The 20,856-nt window shown below is 44.9% G+C and overlaps 1 protein-coding gene across 2 annotated transcripts in view; it reads left to right on the top strand.

Moving 5' to 3' along the window:
• LOC119385985 (hemicentin-2) overlaps nt 1-20,856 on the top strand; it is a 398,197-nt gene that overhangs the window by 230,802 nt on the left and 146,539 nt on the right. For both annotated transcript variants that reach the window (XM_049413520.1, XM_037653341.2), the window contains exon 3: nt 1,588-1,698. In XM_049413520.1, the coding sequence (XP_049269477.1) occupies nt 1,588-1,698 (111 nt within the window). The remainder of the gene's footprint in view (nt 1-1,587; nt 1,699-20,856) is intronic.

Genomic DNA, 20,856 nt, shown 5'->3' with positions numbered 1-20,856 from the left:
CAAGTGTAGGGTAGACGAACGAGACAAAGCTTGGTTAACCTCCCTGCCTTTCCTCTTCGTATCTCTCTCTTTAGATGGCGAGAATCGCTGAAGAAATAGTTAGAATGGAACGAAAAGCGTGGTAAAAAAAACGACAACAAATGTGTGATCGGGGAGCAACAAGGTGTAGGGAGTAAAATGTGCGAGTATGTGTTATGTTAGTCGCTCATTCTACGTGCTGCCTTTTACAAGCGTGAAAGCGACAATTTCAAACTTGTCAATGTCGATAACAACAGGACGTCTGATTTTAGGCAAGCTGTTGCACTACACTAGTGGGAAAACTCGAGTGCGGATTCAAATGTAAGGACACGTGGCTTGGTCTGCGCATCATTTCGCTGGGACGGAACTTATCTGCGTACGAAGGCGCGAAGCAGGCCAATGTTTAACGTCGGGAAGCTCTAAGAAAGTCTGAATGATAGCAAATTTCTGAGGAACACTGATAAATTGTGACCACCGCTGTGTCACGTATGTTTTACTTAGTTGCTAACGTGTCCAATGCAGCATTTATGCATTATGTATGAAGTTTCGCCACCTTAACTGGCTCTGGCGTACCAAATAACGGGTTAAACTTAACACGTGTTTATGTATGGTAACAGTTAAATGTGTTATATGAATCAAATATGTATGTCCTTATCGAGAGTAGGTACACCCCGTGCGTTGTGCAACACATGATTTTAAGAAGAACAACACACATTTCGTATCCTACTGCAAATAAGGTAAGCGCGCGTGGCAATATTTATGAAAGCGTTCCCACACAGTGGAACACTTTGCATTTTTAATTATATGGGCTGTGAAACAAACTTAATGTTAGTTCGTTACATACTGATATTCTGGAGAAGCGTGGGACGCAACAGTAGAGGTTAAACGTGGCGTCACGCCGTGTCCGCCGAGTGTACCAATGTTTGTATGCGAAGCATCACATACAGGCGTTTACGATATCATTGAGATGCCCCTGACTACCCGGAGGGATTTGCAGTTCTCAGTGTGCTGCTCAGGATGTAATTGAAGTGGACAAAAACGACAGTAAAAATGACAGCCTGCAAATAAACCCGAATTTGATTGATTGATTGATTGATTGATTGATTGATTGATTGATTGATTGATTGATTAGAATGTATTTGTAATGTATTACATTTAGTTTAGTCTTCGTTCATAGCACTTACAGAAGGCAGCCATGTTGGAATGAACTCCCACTAAATGTTCGTATAGCTGCTCTCCGAATAAAGAGTCTTTTGATACTGCTGTTCTTAAGACACCACCTAATCAAGATGTCGGATATGATGACAGCAGATATGACTGAACAATGGAAGTTGCAGAAGCTTATCTGTGGACTTCGGTTCAGATAAATAATATAATACAGGTGTGTTTTTTTATGTAGGCACTGTTTAAGATAACCTTGGGCGATAATATGGCTGACGACGCTATTGTTTCGCATCTGCTTTTACGAACAGTTGTAGCGCAAGAAAGGTTGTTGTGACTACAGTTCCAGAATATTACAGCATAAAAATAGTTATACGTCTTGTGTTCTTTCTTCTCCTTCCTTCGCAGTGGCGCCCAGTGTACCTGTGATCATGACCTCAGCAGGCACTGTGGTTGAAGGCACCATCGGACCATTCATGATTGGCGAGTCACTCAGTCTCGTCTGCTTAGTAGAGAAAGGTAAGGGACTCCCAAACATCTTGATTTCAGTTTCGCAGAAGCAGTAAGACACTTCGGGCGCCCGATTTAAGAAGAAAATAATGTGCAAGATCAGTAGTGGTCAGTGCAGCTACGCTCTATTTTTTTAAATTCGGCGACAGGTTACAATTCAAAATTAAGCCCCCCCCCCCCCCCCCAAAAAAAAAACTGGATCGTTTCATTTCTAGAAATTAATGAATGCAAAATGGACAACAGCAGTCAATTTTAAACAAAAACCATGTTGATGTAAGCGAATGTTTACTTTAGAGGTCTGAAAATTCGCCCTCATAACATGACAGTCATGCCTTTTCGTCTTTTCGTTCCCGACGCTTGGATTATTTAGTGAACATTTAAAAAAGGACCCGGGTGAGTATAATGTTCAAGCACTGCTCGCGGAATCAAAGACAACGTTAGTCTAGGCAAAAAAAAGAAAGAAGATAAAGAAACGATTTGACAGATTTTCGCGCCTTAATTCTCGGCATTGATGAAAAAACGCCAGGCCTGCGCTGAAACCACAGCACAGTCACAGCGAAAGCTGGAAGAGCGGCGTTTGTGGAGCCCGTTGTAAGCTCTCTTGGGGCTACAATACAAGTAGACTAGAAAGGTACCCACTACGCTATAAATCACAATTTTTGTGAAGTTGGGAAGCACCTACTAAGCCATTAATCGTCATTCTGCGGAGAAGCGAGGCACCAGCTCCACGTCTGTAAGGCATTATGTGCACTTTGTTGACGCGACGACTGATGACGATGGAGTAGTATGGCTCAGCCCTTTGTAATGGGTTGGAAGCTTTAAACGGCCCACCAGTTATGTAACTTGTATTGGGTGACGGCCGCTCGCTATTTCCCTCTCCCGTCATGCTGTATAACATACGTTGACGTGGGAGAGAGACGGGGGGGGGGGGGGGGCGAAGAACTTTACTGAGAGCCCGAGGAAATGGATCATGCGCTCATGGGCTTCCTTGGCAACCAATCCAAGTGCACTTGCGAGGAACCCACTACGCTATAAAGCATTGTAATTTTACTGAGACCCCGAGGAAATGGATCTGCGCTCAAGGGCTTCCTTGGCAACCAATCCAAGTGCACTTGCGAGGAACCCACTACGCTATAAAGCAATGTAATTTTACTGAGACCCCGAGGAAATGGATCTGCGCTTATAGGCTTCCTTGGCAACCAATCCAAGTGCACTTGCGAGGAACCCACTACGCTATAAAGCATTGTAATTTTACTGAGACCCCGAGGAAATGGATCTGCGCTCATGGGCTTCCTTGGCAACCAATCCAAGTGCACTTGCGAGGAACCCACTACGCTATAAAGCATTGTAATTTTACTGAGACCCCGAGGAAATGGATCTGCGCTTATAGGCTTCCTTGGCAACCAATACAAGTGCACTTGCGAAGAACCAACTACGCTCTAAATCATTCTAATTTTTGAGAAGTAGGGCAGCAGGCACTGTGCCCTTTTTCGTCATTTTACGGAGATCCGTGGTACCTGCTAAACGCATGTAAGGCATTATGCGCACTTTGTTGCTTCTGTGCCTGATAACGACGAAGAATTATCGCAGAGATCTTTGTAATGGGTTGGAAGCATTTTACAACCTACTCGTTGCGCAATTCGCATTGTGTGACGCCTGGTTACAGAATTAGCGTTGTGCGACGCTTGGCGCTTATTTTACTCTTCTGCCACGCTATATTGCATATGCTAATGTGGTTCCTTCCCGACCTGAAGCCTGTATAGGACCTTTGTGCAAAGCAGTTTCAAGCGCCGGCATGGCTCAGAGATTGAATGCTGGGCTCCCACGCAGAGGGCCCAGGTTCGAACCTCGTTCCATCCTGGAATTTTTTTCTTATTTCGATCGATACTGGTTACGGACACCGGCGGCGGCGGCGGACAACTACGGCGCCAAAAACGGCCGGTGAAATGATCTCATAACAGCTTTCGCTGTAAAAGATGTCGTGTTAATTGTCAGACCATACGCGAGGCTCTCTTGACTACAAACATGACGTAAAACAGAGGTCAGCTGCAAATTATGCCTAAGAAATACCATGCAGCCACGGCTACAGTGTTGTTCGCAGTGCCTGAAGTAACAGCGCCTCAACAGTGTAAGTCTGCTTCAAAAATTAAGAAATAGAAGTGCGAGGTGTCTTGTTTCTTTTCACTGAAAAAACAATGCCGCGATCACTGATACGGCGATCAGCGCAAAGTGTACTATGAAGTAATGAATAAGTTATCGAAAACCTTATCTCGGAACGTGACATGCCAGATGTGTATTCATTCACTCGTGTTCGCGAATAGTTCGACAGTATTGCGATTAACATTGAAACGACGCAGCGACACATCTTATTGTCGCATTTTTCTCTTCCTTGTGCCCACCTGCTCCGCTGATCTAGTGGTTATGGCGTTCGTCTGCTGACCCGAAAGTCGCGGGATCGAACCCCTGCCGCGGCGGCCGCATTTCCGGTGGCGGCGACTATGCCTTGAGGCCCGTGTACTTAGATTTAGCTGCACGTTAAAGAACACCAGGCGGTCGAAATTTTCGGAGCCCTCCACTACAACGTCCTTCATAAACATCGTGGTTTTGGATGTTAAACCTCCAAAGTTATCACGTTCCTTGTGCCCGATTTCATCCGTTAGCTGTTACCAACATTTTATTCACTTTTCTATAGCTGTGCGTTCATCGCCGAATGCACTCTGGTATCATCCCGCCCACTTAACTTTCTCTTTCACACTCGAATACTTTCGATCCCGACTTTTGTAATATAGCTGACTTCATGAATTTTAAGTGCGGAACACTTTAGGGGCCCGGGCTGTCGTATGCTGTCGTCGTCTCATGTACCTTGACGTAACGCTGGCATAGCCATCTGTAGCATATTGAGCGCGCGCCCGCGCCAAGGAGTCTTGTTCTTCGAGCGCCTTGATGATGATCTCAAGTGCGGCGCACTTGATATCAACATCAAGTGTTCCGCTCTTGATGATGATATCCGTCATATCCTTTCTTTATCTTCTTCTTTTTCCTCCTTGTATTTCTGGATGACCACGCCAGTCGTATAGAAGGAGCACGCAGCTCGCTGCAACATGGTCGATATACTGAACGTGTGGAGTGTGCCTCACTCGACTTCTCAGATCACAGCGCGTCGAAGTGAATCAGGCGGAAATAATAAAGACGAGCAAAAGAGGAAAGCAGTTCTACGATACCCTGGCACACTTAACCCTTCTTATCAGCTCCGAAGATAATTGATCACCCCCGTGAGGCAAGGCGCGACAGTTTATGTCTGCTGGCTGCAGAACATCGCGTATAACGAGCGATGCAGAACCGAGACTAAGACGAAGAGAGAGAGAGAAAAAAAAAAGAACGCTAACTGTACCAGCTCATCCCAACGGCTGCTGCAGAACACACACGTTCAGTCGCTTCTTGCTCGGCAACACGCACGTTCTTCTCTCCTCGTTCCGTGCACCGTTCCCGTCCGCTAACTCCATCACCGGCTGGTGGGCAGTGTGAAGGCAGCCTGCCATAGGCTGGCGGGGTGAGATTTAGGCCGTTAGGCCCCGGGCCCGCTCGTCGTCGTCGGGACGTCCTCCTCCTCCTCCTCCTCGTCCTCTCTCTCTCTCCCCTACTTTACTTTCTTTCATACCAACTCCTTCCTACCATCCTCGCCCCATTTATCCTCTACCCCCTTCCTCAGCGGGGCAATCTTCTTTCTGCTGTCTACGCCATTCCGCCTTCTCCTCTCAATGTCCGCGCCGACGCCAGCTAGCATCGCTTGAACGTCGCGCCGTTTGTTTCCCTCCCGCTGGTGGATCTTGGTCGGCGTCCGCCGCGCCGACCAGGAAACAGCTTTCTTCTTTTCTGTCCACGGCGGAGTAGTGCAGTGAAACCGCCGCACTCCCTCCCTCCCTCCCTGGCCGCCGTTAGCAGCACCTCCGGCGCTTTGCGAAGAATGCGCGCGCTGTCAGAATTAGCCAGAGCAGCGTGGCATGGTCCTGTATACGGGTTCATAGTAGTACTACAGCGCACGCGAAGCGCTGCTCCCGCGAGCATTGTTTTTTTTCCTCGCCCCTTCTTTATTCTTGCAGGCTCTCGGCGTGCAGGCAACGCGATTAAAACCTAGCAGCGCCAGTGAGTGAGAAAGGGAGAGGCTCGGAGAGCTCCCAGGCGGCCAGGCACCGTTCTCTAATCTCTGCTGGCTGCATACTGACCCGCTGGCGTTGCCTCGGTGCCTAGCACCTTCTCTGTATTGCGTGGGTGGCGCTGTTCGTTGGTCATTACACGGTGAGCGCTCTAGTGCCCGCGTGAACTATGGCAGCATCGCCGTGCAGCTGGTAGTGAAAAGTAGAATATTTTTAACGGCACCTCGCTTGAATGAAGAGAATAGCACGGCAGCTGCCACGCGGCCGGGGCCTGGTGGGCTGGTGGTGCCCTGTAAGGAACAACGTGAAGTGCGCGGAAACTTTATCGTCAAAAATAAAAAAATAATGCGTGTCGTTATGAGCACGCGCTTCATTAATGTTAGAGAACTCGAACTTTCTTACATAAGTACACTGCGGTTGTTCGTTTTTTCAACTATAACAGAAATGCACATAGAGCTATTTCGGAAAGCACTTATGATCATCGACAACACCTACGTACATATGCGACTCGACGATAAGCACCGAAGGTTTGAAAGTTCGCTCTGCGTAACATGAAAGGACACTAAAGATGCAACACCACGACCTACGGCAACATGAATGCGTTGCAGGTGCACATTAAAAGAAAAATGAGGTAAAAAACGAATATAATTTGAATGCCATGTCTCCATGGACAATGGAACACTGAGTGGTTACAAAAGCTCGCGAGCGATGTATAACTACATGTCCAGTGCCAATTCATGAGACGTTCCGCAGTAGAGCCCGGAAGAGGATCATCACTCTCCTGAGAAACGCCACTGTTACAATGAAGCTACCATTGCAAAAGTGATTGCTCGCGGTGCACGAGCGCTTGCACCTGACACTGGAGGAGATGTGCAGAATGGAGTGCGGCGGTGCAGAATTATGCAGGTGGTAACCGCATGGTAACAAGGAACCGACAACCCGCCGTCGTCAGCGTCTCAGTGAAATCTTACGCACGTATGAGGGGGGTTACACGAAGAGTACAGCCACCTTTTCAACTTTCTGCGGCCCGAAATTCGGCGATGTCCTTTGATGATCAGGTCAAGGTATACCTTCAGAGATACATTTAACACACCATTCAGGTTGACAGGTGAGGCTTTGGTAGTACCCCATAGCACTATCTTTCCGCCTCTTTCCAACTTGTTTAGTTTAGTGTTAAACAAGCATTTAGATATAGTAATTTAAATAACACGCGCGGAAGCGGCCTTTAATGTCGCAGAATGGTCATTGGAAAGAGACATCGTCACATCGATGATTGAGAAGCTCACTCAGGTTTGGTGTAGGACAGTTGTAACGGTGGATCAACGTGTTTTGTTTTTTCTGCGGTTAACCTAATTAGGTTGAAAATGCCAAAGACTTCAGAGCTTAAACAGAGGTGCGTAATTGTTCGCGCACGCAATACCAACCACTACTACGCAAAATTCATGCGCAGAGCCGGGAAAGGAGCTCATCAACCTAAGTATCATTGTTTTTACGAGAGACTGGATCTTTTACCCGGGGAGCTAGAATTCAAGGCTTAATTTCGCTTACGGGTTGTATATCGCTATTATTTCGGCTCGTTCGAACGTTCTTTTCTTCTTTTCGCTTTCGTGTACTGGATAAAACCTTAGACTAACCACTAATTCGTGATTCCGAAAGTCAACCTGGTGAATTAAAGAGACGTCGAAAGTTCCACGGGCTGACGTTTTTATTTCGAAAGCGGGAACAGGAGGAGAGAGAGAGCTGATTTGGAAAAGTAGAGCGAAATCGCGGTCCTTGCTCCGTACTCAAAATAAAGTGAAGATAGAAAACAAAGCAGAATAACAGAACTGGAAACCTCAAGTAAAGCCAGCGCAATTTTGTTGACCGCGCATGTCCGCACTGCGTGCTTACACTCTCACTTGTCGCACTAGCAGCAAAACTGCAGGAAGGATTCAGGCGAGCACCTGCATTTTTAATGACAAACGCTGGCGTGTCAGTGCGACGCGGCCGTAAATCTCACCCAGTGGTGCAGAGAAGAAGACTACGTTAGCGTAAAAAACCAAGGCCAGGCAGCGATGGATCGATTCTTTCGGGGCCGACACCCGTCGTTCCTGTTGTGGTCGTTACTTTTGCTATCGGTGACGCTTTTGCGTGTTCCGTTCTACGCCGCTTCTCGTGATACCTTAGAGCTACATACTACACTGTCCGGAGTGACTCGCCCCTGTTCATTCAGAGAGTGTTCAAGAGCTTGAGCATGAGCCTCTTATCTACGGTCTCGTGCTACGCCTCCATGTTTTAGAGTAATACATACTGTCGACGCACTCGTATAAGCTGCATGAAATGATTGCGCACTCTTTCAAAGTAGTATTGCTCTACGGCCATAGACCGAAATATTCTTAAAAATTTTTACTGTAAACGAAGTTATACAACCACTTATGATGAGAAGACATGTCCATTTATGTGTGAAGTAATGCGCTGAGCTCTTTTTCTTTAAACTATGGTGCTTTACGAGCCAAAACCACGATCTGATTATGAGTCCCGCCGTAGTGGGGTACTGCGAATTAATTTTTACCACCTGTGGATTTCTTTTACGTGTACCTGCATCTATGTGCACGACTGCTCTTCCGTTTCGCCCCCGTCGAAATGCGACCGCCGCAGCCGGGAATCGAACCCGTGCCCTCGAGCTTAGCAGCGCGATGCTCTGCCTGGTAAGCTACCACGGTGGGTGCGCTGTGCTCTTTACTGCAGACGCAACCTGAATAAAAACTTATTACTGTGAACTTTGCAATTAACTCTTGTCAGCGCACTCTTCATTAGAATTTCGTCGCCTTCATCTGTTTCCTTTCTGTTTGTTCATTTATTTTAACATCATTATTTCTCTCTTTCTATATTTGTTTACTGCGGTACTTTTCAACTCAGTGTTTCCACGGCAACCCGCGTCACCATGTATAACGTAACGAAACGTAGCGCATCAATAGACAACAGAACATACAGAAGAAAACAGAGAGCAGAAGATATCAGGGAACAAATTCTTTCTGGAAGCCGAAAAGTAATTTGACTTTGCATCATGTCTTCAGAAGCATTGTACTTATTTGTGTGTTGGCTGGTACATTCGAGTAGAATAAAAGAAAAGGGGAGGGTGAAGAGGTAGAAGGGGGGGGGGGGTGTTCTATAACCAGGCACGCATCTTCAGGCCGTAAATCGGGGGCACTGACTGGTAATACCCGTGAATCAGAAAAAAAGTATGAGTAGCAAATAGAACTCAGGAAAGCACACGTGCGGACTGTTTGTCATGTCACGTTAAACCTAGGCGTGTCTCTGAAAACCGCCGCTTGTCGTCAAACACAACACGGAAACGAAAAAAAAGTTCCTTCGCCTTAGAGAGTTGGCAAGAACGAGCTAAGAACGCCTATGAACCTGAGCCTTACCGAAGTTTTGACTGAAAGCTCGTGAGAAAAAATATTCGGCCGCCAACAGAAGCGCAGAGAATAAAAAAAAAAGATACGAAAAAGAAAAATGAAAGTGATAAAACCACCAAGATCTCTCCTTCGTATTTTCATGCAAGAAAAAAAAAAGATGCAGAATAAAAACCGGGCAGAAATCTGGCTGGTACACTGTGATGTATGCGGCCTTATCGAACACGTTTTCAGTTGCTGCACTTTTATTTGGTTCCCGCGTTGTTTGGGCGTGGGTACCCGGAGCGAATGTTCCCGGAGAGGAAGTTTCTTTTCTTGAGATGGTAGAGACGGGCCGTCTCTGGGATCGTTGTCTCGTCGGGATTATGCGGCTGCAGCAAAATAGGGCCGGATAAGACCGACGCTGCGCGAGCAAAACACGAAGCCGCGGGGGAATAAAACTTCAGGAACTTGGTGAAAAAAATATTCTCTTTTCACTAGCAGGCAAGAAGTAGGGGACTAAATTTGTCGCACTGCAAAAAAAAAATAATAATGAAAGCAATAACAAGAGAAGCGCATGTCTAAACCGGAAACATTGTTGTTCCTGGATACGCTCGATGTAGACAGCTGAGGAGACAGCCCAGCCTGGCAAGCGGGACACCGTGACGGGCGCTGTGGTTTCGTGCCAGCTTTTGACAGACCTGGATATCCGACTAGGGACGGCGCTTTTCCCTCACTGTGAAGCTCCGTTTCTCTGCTCTGCCTAAGACCAGGGCTTTGTGGCTGGCTGGCTGTCTACCCCTCATTGGCTTGTCGTGACTTTTTCGTTCCTGGCGAGATATGGCTGTGCGGTGCGTGTCCTGTGAATGACAGAAGATTGGCGGCAACTCCTGCTTGTTTATATTTCCGTCCGTTTTTCTCTCGATTCTTTCCTATTGCGCAACTACCGCGCAAACGTCATCAAAACACGTACGAACGTAAGGGGTAACTGTCGCTCGTAGTACAACAACCACTTCTGGGAAATGAGCTTCGATTCCCCCTTGTTGGTTACCATATGGCTCGCACATATTACACAGACCTCAAATTATCCGTCTATAACATTTATTTAGAATAGTGTTAGTCACACTACCGAGGCACGGAAAGTGGTCACGTGACTACACGATCAATGTTTTACGCAATGAGCGATGAAAAAGAAAGAGAAAAAAACTTAAAAATACGTGAGAGAGACACACAGAGAGAAAAGTTAAGAGAAAGGCAGGGAGGTTAACCAGAAGAACATTTTCCGGTTTCTTACCTTGCTCTGGGGAAGGGGTGAGGGGGCAGTTTTCAATGCACATATACCATAAACAGGGTCAATGCGCACATTTCTAACAATAAATTGCCTGCACATACTATTAATAAGACAACTAAGATGAATAGTAGACTTCACTTTTCAGTTCATGCTATATTATTGTTCAACTTTCTGTTGCATCACTAACTTTCACAATGTCAGGTGCGTATTTTAGCAGATTGCGACGTTCGTGGAAGGAGGTCGATTACGTCGTCCAAGTGATTAATACTTCAGAAAATGAGTGCCAATAACAACGCAATTACTTGAAGCAATTATAATTTTCTGAATAATTATTTCATAATTATGGTCGAATCGACATGATATGCCTTGATTTTCGATTAACACTGTGCATCTCGCACAATGCGAGAGGCACAATGAACCTTTCTCATCGACATAACTTTCAATGAGATATTTTAGTTTTTTTTTTTTACTGCTGGTGTGCGTGTTGTCACTTAACCTATTGTAGTAAATCACGCTTTGCAAGCAAGTTGAACGGAGTTCTTTAATGGAAAGCGATTGTTCAGCTCTCTATCGCTGCTTTCACCAAAAGGTATGAGTTGTTTGTAGTCATTATACCGGCGTACAGAGATTTTTCGTGCTGATATCGGATAATAATGAAGCAGTGGCGCACTTCTCAACAAATGTTATCTAAAATTAGTTCGGACTCTTCGATCAGCGTGCGAATGTACACGAAGCACACGAATTTTATCGGAAAGTGAATATGCTCGAATTGATCTGGCACGCGAAGTGACCAAGCATTTAATAAAATTATAGCCTTCTCACTTTCGTGCAATCGCGGCGAGAAAATGTGAACCGCCTATTGAAAGCGTGGACTGCAGCGAGGCTTATATATTCAACTTTTTGGCATATCGCCGCTCCCATCTTGTAATTTCCTGTTTGGTAGCTTGCATTCACCGTGTACCCGCTTTTACGTTCTCATCTTGTGGTGTTCGCATATCGCTGTAAAGGTGCCGCTTCTTTCGGAAATGATCGATGTCGATTACGGCTTGTTCTGGCCTGCAACTAAGTTCGTGCATGTTATCAGCACTTGAACATCCCCTAGGAAATGATGTGTTCGGGCTTGATGCACCTACACTAAATAGGAGTTATGAAGACAGGCTCGCTGCCAAAGCTTTTAACACGAAAGTGTTTTATGCCGGGGTCCACCAAGACTTCACTGACGTATTTCCGTCACGGATATGACGTTGTAAAATGTACGCTAACAGATGGGAAAGAAAAGAACTAGAATAAAAAAGTTCTGTCCCTGGGAATCTAACCCACGACCCCTCGATCCACAGCGCGTGGCGCTAAGCGACTCGGCCACAGAAAGTACGTTCTTCACCTCACTAATGCCGAGCTATTTATGTGCGCCATTTACCGCTGGCGGAACTCAGAGCTCGATGGCACTTCATCGTGTTCTCGTTATCACCAGCGAGATGGAGCGAAATGCGCGAATGGCGTCCTTTAAAGGTCGTCGCCCTGCTCGTTGCGATGCGCGCGCGCCACCTACCTGTATATATGCACCAGTACTTTGCCCTACAGGGCGTGGTCGCCTGTGCGCGCGCGCATATCTCGTGATGGGGGCAGTTTGTACGTCTTGTGCGTTCACCACAAAGGTTGCGTTGAAGTTACAGAGCGCACGAAGGTCATTTCGCTCGCTGCAGCGGACGCGTTTGCGAAAGGCACGCGCAGCATAAATATAATAGCGTAACAACTGTGACAGTTGTTAGTTCGCGCTCGTCCTGAGTATACTGGTTCGTTCCTTTTTAGCGTTCTTCTTTGTTTTTGACGGTGCTATAGCTGCCAGACACCAATAGACATTGTGCCAGCTCTCATATATCAATGCACAATAAACGCTCAACTACCTCTGTGATACACGTTTCACTTTCGTGTTATACCGATTCCTATAACGGAGGGATCAGTCATGTCCTTATGTAATCACACTGCATATTTCACAATGATTCACCCTTCAACCACGCTGTTCAGTAGAGCTCCTCTATTGACCAGATCGTTAAGGCGAAATCCTTGGATGCCTCATCAAACACGAAATGGGACCATCGGCGTTGGCGTCAACGTGAGCGATGCGAAAAATCATATCGCGATGACGTCAGCCTATGACGTCATCAAGACATCACAGACAGGTAAAATTTTTGGCGTCATCATGACGTGATAGTGACGCCACTAGGACGTCACACCACGTGACGTCACTTTATGGCGTCATCAGGTGACGTTGTCGCGTGGTCATAGGTGGGCCGATCTCGGAGGCACGTGAGGTGCAGAAAGCCTGCAATTCCTCCGATCTCGGAGGCCCAGTAAAACCACGCTAGGTGCAGAAAGCTTTCGGGGGTGGGGTATCAATACAGTCGAATGAGAAGAAAAAGAAGATGGCTTTCGCCTTCGAGTCATTTTAAGCGAATGCATAAGGGACCATGCGAGTTTTTTACTCTCTCAAAAAAAAAAAAAAAAAAGGATAGGACGCTTAACTGCAGGAAAGTTAATATTTTTCAATAGCAGCAGTAGCTAAGTAGCTCGTGCCTAATTACGTCGATCAGCCATTGCTAGGATGAAGCTTGTGAAATTAGCAACCTAAAGGCCCTTTACGGGTATTAGGGGTTGGGGAGGCGGTGTATTTAAAAAAAAGAAAGGCTAATTGATATTCCATGGGTACGGAACGTTCGAGACAAAAGGTAAGTACAATAAAATGAACAAAATATTAATAACAAGATCAATTGAATAACTGAAGCACCGTGTAGAAACATGTGTTCCAATGCAAAAACACACAAAACTAGGAAGCAGCATCATTCATTAGTCCGTAAAATATTTCTAAGCTTGTTGTTTCAGCGAATGACGATGCACTGAACGCACACGGCGCTCTCTAAGCGGAGCGTATGACCTATATTCTCGACTCTTCAGCTTAGGAATAAAGAAGCCTCATTTCTAATTAGCTAGTGCACCACTTCTCGTAATTTATCTGAAAATAAAGCTTTAAGTGTGCGGTTTTCCTAAGACGCCCTTTTCTTTCTGTTTTCTTTGATGGATAAGAACGCTCCGATCTGTGTTACTTATGTAAAAAAAGATTCCTTAAATTGGTTTCTCCATATGCGAAAGATTAGTACGCTCTTCATTCATGCATTACATTAACAGTGAGACAACGAAAAAAAAAAACACGGGTGGTTTGGAGGGTACTGACTATTATTTGATTTTAACTCATTACTCTACCTTGCGAATCTCACGCTGTCTTGTTTTACCGCGATTACATTTTTATTCAAGTCTAGCTTATTTCTGTTGCTTCCTAGTGAGACCTGGAGCCAAGTAAACTATACGTTATTTAAGCTTACCGCAAAGCGCACAAAGCTCAAACATATACAACGTTAAAGATCGTATTGCATTTGTTAAGTCACTGGTTTTTATATGTAGGTGCGCTGCACCGCTCTAGCGAAAAAAGTATGTTTCTGGCTACCCGACTTTCTCTCGCCGCAGAAAATCAAGAGCGCAGATCAGGCGCATAGTACAGAGCTCTGGTGATTCTTCAGTAGTATTGAAACAAAATGCAAATCATGATGCTGGGCTTAGCCACAAGTGTTTTTTTTTTTACATAACTGGTACCCTTCAAAGACGACTCCACATTGAAAGATCAAAATGTAGACTCACAGGTAGGTTCCAAGCTGCAGCAATGTATTTCAGTTGTCTATTAGTGTTATCACGCCTTCGTCCTGCAAATCATTTGTTGCCAGGAGCAATAGAATGCCTGCAAATGACATTTTACTTTTTTTCTTTTTCGGGGCGAGAGAAGTAACGTGAGATAATAGGTTGTACGCCCGTCTTTATACATTTCAGGGATGTGTGAATTGAAAATGCATTCCCCGTGCTATGCAGTGAGCCGCCGAATAGCGGAAACTGAGAAAAATATTGGAGGCGGTCCTAATCTTTCACTTGGGTGTCTGGTAGTGATACTTTCACGTAAGCGTTTGTGTTTGCTGGTGTATTCCTTGGGTTAACTGTGTTTTCGACGCACTGCCGAAGCGGATCTCGGAAGCCACGTAGAAAAAAAGCACGTGGTAGAGATCTGCTCCGCCAGGTGCCGCAACGATTCTAACTGCTGAGAAAACTGAATTAATTTTGGTCAGTAATTCTGGCAGTTAATTGGCCCTCATCTTAAGTACACTTGTGCTCCGATATCATGCCGATCCAATGTAACTATTAACCTGAATCAGAAACATCGGTTTCGTACCAGTTTTATTTTTTAAATCTCATTACCTGAATATTCGGAAAACCAGAAGTAAGAGCTCGACCGGCAGTGCTTGAAGGAAAAGCAACAGTGTCACTTATTGCTTGTGCCACTAACAAAAAAAGAGAAAAAAAAAACATAGATACACAATGTAGTTAGTAAGATGCAGTGCTTGTTGGCATATCAACACGAACAGAGCGGCCTTTTTTCAAGGAATAATGAAGCCAGAAAAACGCGGTACTTATCTTCGAGGTTTACAATAAATAAATAAATAAATAAATAAATAAATAAATAAATAAATAAATAAATAAATAAATAAATAAATAAATAAAATTCCCCATCGCTGCGCTCGACATGGAATTATCAATGTGAAGCAAACAGCGCATGCTTCTTGCCGCTAACACTACAATGATTTTGAAAGTTCGTGGTAACATGCGCGGAGGCTTTAATTCCCAAGTTTGTGCGCTGTTAGAAAACGCTGGCGATAAACTTCGCTCAGCGATTAATCAAAGTATGGCGTCCCAGACGCCCACGACGAGCATTACTGAAAGAGAGAGACATGACGCGTCATTAACAATTTAAGGTCATGCCGTTCTCGTAATTTCCGGACGAGCCGATTTCGATGTACATGAACACGTCGACCGCCGACAAGGTCCAAGAAACCGGATGCAATTTTGCGGACGACATTTCGGCAAATCGTTGTGGCCGTCGTTTGGAATCACATAATTTAGCAACCAATGGGCCGTGTGGTGTTTCAGGATAATACGTGCTTTCCTCCTCTCCTTACCCGTTCACCATCTAGTCTGAGAAATTGGATCGTGTTCCGGTAGCGGGACAGCGAGTGATTGCCGATTCCGCGTCCTGCAACTTGTGGCGATCGAAATGGCGCGTCGTAAAGGGCATAGTTTTCCGCCTGTAAAGCGTGCGCGCCGCATCAACACAATGCACTAGAGAAAGCCAACTTGCAAGGCTATGTCAGTGTTTCAGTTTGCATATGTTTGTTTGTTTGTTTGTTTGTTTGTTTGTTTGTTTGTTTGTTTGTTTGTTTGTTTGTTTGTTTGTTGAAGATACCGTCTTCCATGGGAGGACCGTTTCCACCAACATTCTGCAACGGGATACGATGAATATTTCTTAATAAATTGGATTGCCGTATATAGTTGCATTCTACAAGCACTGATTAGCTGGCTGGCTAATATTGCTCGGTGTTGTCTGGGATTGGGTAATGGTGGGAGTGCTGTCTTATACCGACGAGTGTTGGTTAACTCCAATGAGATGTCATCTCATCTTGCTAAATGATGGTCAGTAATAGCTGGTTTTTGTAAACACTGGTAAATGATTGCTAAGCGCTCTTGAATACCAGCATGTCTTCATTGAGCCGCAGTCAAGTGATTACCCAGTTCTCTTTCCTACTTCTTTCGATGCAAGGCGTGACTGAAGCGCATATTATACCTCCTAGCATTATTATACCGTGTCAACGACTACAATAAAATGAGTAAATGAAAGCCTATTAACGATGTTTCGGACGGCTACTGCAGTAAGGCAGGATGTTTCACCCAAATGTACGCCGGCAGGAACTTTTCCATTTCACAAAGAAGCGATCTGGCTCTAAGAACATATGAGAAAGAGAGTCGAGCGTTAATAGTACGGGGTTCATTTATTAGCGCTTTTATTCTACAGTTGACATGCACTGAAGTTACCTAACGTAACATGGGTCAATAAGAGGTGCTTGTTCAGACTAGTCTTGTTTTTCGCTTTATTTATGGTTACGTTTATACTCCAGACATGGCACGTTTCTGTGGGTTTGGCAGTTGTATGCACGCAATGCTTTGGCGTAATGTATCCCGAAATTATTAGTGGCGTCTTATTAACTGCCACAATGGGCTTTAATGTAGCACAACTTCCCATTTATTCGCTGTTAGCATAAGACAAACAAAACAAAAGGTGGTGCCGTGACAGACAAGTTTCGCTCAAACATAACGTGTCACTTCCGTTTGACGTGCACGCATGCTGTTAAGCAGTTTGGGGCGGTCATAAAGACATCGCCAGTTCAAACATTTGACGTGGCCGCACCCACATCAATGATTCGGGCCGAGCACTTTCACAGATTGGAAACTGACTACAATGGTAGGCAGCGATGCGGTTGCGTTGCGGGAGAGAATATGAATTAGAATGAAAATTTCCTTAAGCAATGCGCATTTTAAGGAGGGGGTCTCACATGCTATGCGTCGATGCCTTGTAAGGTCATTCTGTGCTATTTTTTTTTCGTTTACGCCATATTGTTTTACATTACCAACGAAGCGATTCGTGGCAATGCATGTGGGAGACTTCAGGTGTAAGAATAAAAGCAAGATACGCCGTTACCTGGCATGGTGGTGCGAAGCCTGAATGCTTCAGGGCGTAGAAGTAGCTCCATTTAATACCCGTCTGCCCAATTCGTGAAAATTTAGTAGTTTAGGCACTCACTTTTTTCCATCTTACAGCGGTCACAAAGTTCGGGAGTTATCTTGCGAATCTTCTAGAGATTAGTTCTCGGTACTGCGGCATCAAGGACAGGCCTATGATAGCAGACAGGTAGCATGAATTCCCGCTGATTTGATTTGACGAAGAAGAAGAAATAATAGTAGAGTAGGAAAGGCAGGGAGGTTAACCAGTTTAGGACAACCGGTTTGCTACCCTACACATGGGAACATGATGGGGGAGATTGAAAGATGGAGAGAAAATAGAGGAGAGAGAGAAAGCACATAATGAAACTTTAGACATGTTACACCAGCGTATGTTCTTCCTTCGTGGTAGATATCGCTGTGGAACGATTGAAATGCCTAGATACGAACGCAAATGCATATACACCCCCCCCCCCCCTTAACCTCGAAATGCGGCCGCCGGGGCCACGAGCTGAACCAGCATCTTCAAGCTTTGCAGCGCAACCCTTTAGCCGCTAAGCTATCCAGGCACGTACGCCACGACATAGCCGTAGCAAGAGAGAGAGAGAGGCAGCGAAAGGCAAGGACGTTAACCGGAGGAAAAAATTGTGGTTTGTTACCCTGAGCTTTTAGAGAAAGGAAAGAGGGAAAGAAGGTTGGAAACAAGAACGTGAAAACAAAGCTGGGCGTGTGGTACGTGCAACTGTATAATGCGTAGTTGCTGATGTCACAACAGTACTCACCTAGCTTACGCTCGTCCAGTACCTACGTCCAACCAGACAGTCGACCTACGCGTTGCGAGGGAAAGACAACCGATGGCCAGTTAGAATGTCAGAACGGATACGAAGAGATGGGAGACGTATCAGAGGCCTTCGTCCCGCAGATTACATAGAATAGGCCTAAAATGATGAAAAGGATGATGGTAATGATGTAGCACCAAAAGACCGGTGTAAAAATCATGGAGTTTACTTATTTTGAAAACGTAGCCTTTCATCTTGTCTTCCACTTTCCTTCATTTTCCTATCCTCATTCTGACGCTTCGCCGTGCTGCTCAGTAGGTTGCAGAAACGAGCTCATTTCCTTATATCGAACTACTAGCTCATCAATGCTCGCGGTTAAAATGATGGAGTTTCCAGCCTGTAAAGCGTGGGCGGTGCAGTAATGAGGCGCACTAGGTGAAGCCACCGCGCAAAAAAATATACATCCGTAAATTCACGTCGACACAGGTAAGCATAAAATAACGATTACTGTAATGAGTGTGCGCGCGCATGACAGTGAGAAAAATAGAAGAGGGTTAGTGAAAGGGAAGGAGGTTAACCAGGATCAATCCCCGATACGCTCCCAACATTCCGGGCAAAAAAAGTAATCGAGAAAATAAAGTGAAGTGTGTTCATTATGCCAATGAATATAGAATCGTTGTTATTGCACAGTGGACATCAATTTCTGTTACTTAGCTGAAAGTGGGGGAGATCAGTTTTATTATTATGCATATCCAAGATGAGCTTTTTTTTTTACGAACCTTCGTGCGCTTTGTTGATCGCGGCTTCTGCTGAGTGTCGCTGCTGGATATATATGCCTAAGAGTAGGAAAATGTTTAGGTACTTTATTAGGTACCAGTATACGTACAAACAAGCGATTTGGGACGCCTATGAAGGAAACGACAGTACAAATATTTGCCAGACTTTATTTCATGGCTGCAATTTGTAGCCGAGCACTTTCACAAATTGGATTTTGCTAGGATAGTAAGAGACTCGCGTAAAACAAAAAAGAAAAAAAAATTCCAGACGAATAAGAATTCCCAGAAGTCGAAGCAGCAGCTCATATATCTCGCAACGACGCGTAAAATTGTCAGCATTAGCTACTTTCGATGTTACACCACATTGTTTTCGTTTCGATCACCGCTGTGCGGTATATTGTGATGGAAAGTGGCCTACTTTGCGTATTCAAAAATAAAAGAGCATATATTTTCATCATCTACTAACACATACCAAATTAAAGAGAAAATGAAGTCCGTATGAAAAAGTTATTTCATCAGACTAGTCACGCCATGGGCGAGGCTCATTTTCCTGAGCAAGCGAAGTTAAAAACAACTTTTTCTGTGCTACAGCTTTAGATCGCCTAAGTAAAGTAAGACGAGCATAGCTTTTTATTGGACATGTACAAATATACATATTTCGATTTACACACTAATACTTAATATGCGCACTTTTTGTTTCGTGTTTCATACTGTTAGTAAGTCATAAGCAGCGTCCATCTACCAAGCCACGTTGCTGTCTGTATGGAGCGGATGGAAAGAAACGCGAACAGTGCGACGCGTTGTCTTCATCACGCTCTGAACTTTGTGACAATAAAAAGATGCTAGATGGGTCTTTATTGTATCATGGATGACTTTAGTGGCTCTTCATCACCATCCAGCCACTTGAAAATAAATGCGAAACAACATAGAATTTAAATGCCGTATGTTCGCATTTCTTTCCATCCCCACTGTACATACTTTATATTTATTGAAACAGAAAATAAATGAAGGAGTTCTGTCACCATTGCTTAGTGACGGCTACCCCTTTCCACGTATTTGTTAGGAGAAAAAAATAATAAGCAAAAATTATATATATATATATATATATATATATATATATATATATATATATATATATATATATATACAGTCCTACAAGTTCAAAAACGCTCGTTTCAACAGATCAGTGTACATACTACTTGTAATGGTAAACACGGCAATGAGTAATATTTGGCATTAATTACGGCGAAAGCCATAGTTGTCTGGCTTCGCGGTCACCTTGAGCGAAACACGGCAGGCGAATGAAGTGGTACAAAAACCCACGTTGTCATCGTCATCATGTTACGTTATCTTGACGTCACAGATAGCCAGAATTCACGACGTCATCATGACGTCGTATGATGGCGCCATCACGTGACCTGTGAGGTGCAGAAAGCATGAGGTGCGCGGAGAGGAACAATTCAATCTCATTCGGTACTGACCCTGTTCACTACTTAACTGCCTTCGAGATCGGCTCGGGAATCGGCGCACTGTTTAGTGCAACATATTCGGCGCTGTCCCCCATCCCTATACCGAGTGTAGGGTAGCATACCAGCTTTTATAGACAGGTTAACATCCCTGCCTTTCCTTCCTTCCTTCCTTCCTTCCTTCCTTCCTTCCTTCCTTCCTTCCTTCCTTCCTTCCTTCCTTCCTTCCTTCCTATTCGGCACTGACCCTGTTAGCCACCAAAGTGTCTCAATTATCGGTTCAGCTACAATTATAGGGCCATCCGAACCGACCTATTTTACTACTATTACGGCGTCCACTAAATAGGTCACGCTTACCCTTCAAGAAACCGACGAAGACAGAAGGACCACTGGGGAAACGTATCAGTGGTAGGCAACGAAACACGCATTTTAATACAAATAGAAAGCTTGACAGGAGTCTCGACGACAGCAGGCCATCTCTCGGGGCAGCGAATAGCTCGTTGATTGTCAGTGCAGTTGATAGATGTTCACCTCGTTCGTGCTTTTACATATTCTGTTCCTTCTCCCCAATTTGCGTTTCTTTAAAAAGAAGCCATGCTTGCACCAGGACTCTCACGGCTATCACCCACGACTGCCTTTCACGTCGAGGTATTAATCACTTTTAACTTGGTAGTATTTC

Source organism: Rhipicephalus sanguineus, chromosome 3 (assembly GCF_013339695.2).
Source record: "Rhipicephalus sanguineus isolate Rsan-2018 chromosome 3, BIME_Rsan_1.4, whole genome shotgun sequence".
Lineage (NCBI taxonomy): Eukaryota > Metazoa > Arthropoda > Arachnida > Ixodida > Ixodidae > Rhipicephalus > Rhipicephalus sanguineus.
The sequence above is the reverse complement of the archived record's forward strand: the minus strand, read 5'-3'. Positions and strand labels throughout refer to the sequence as shown.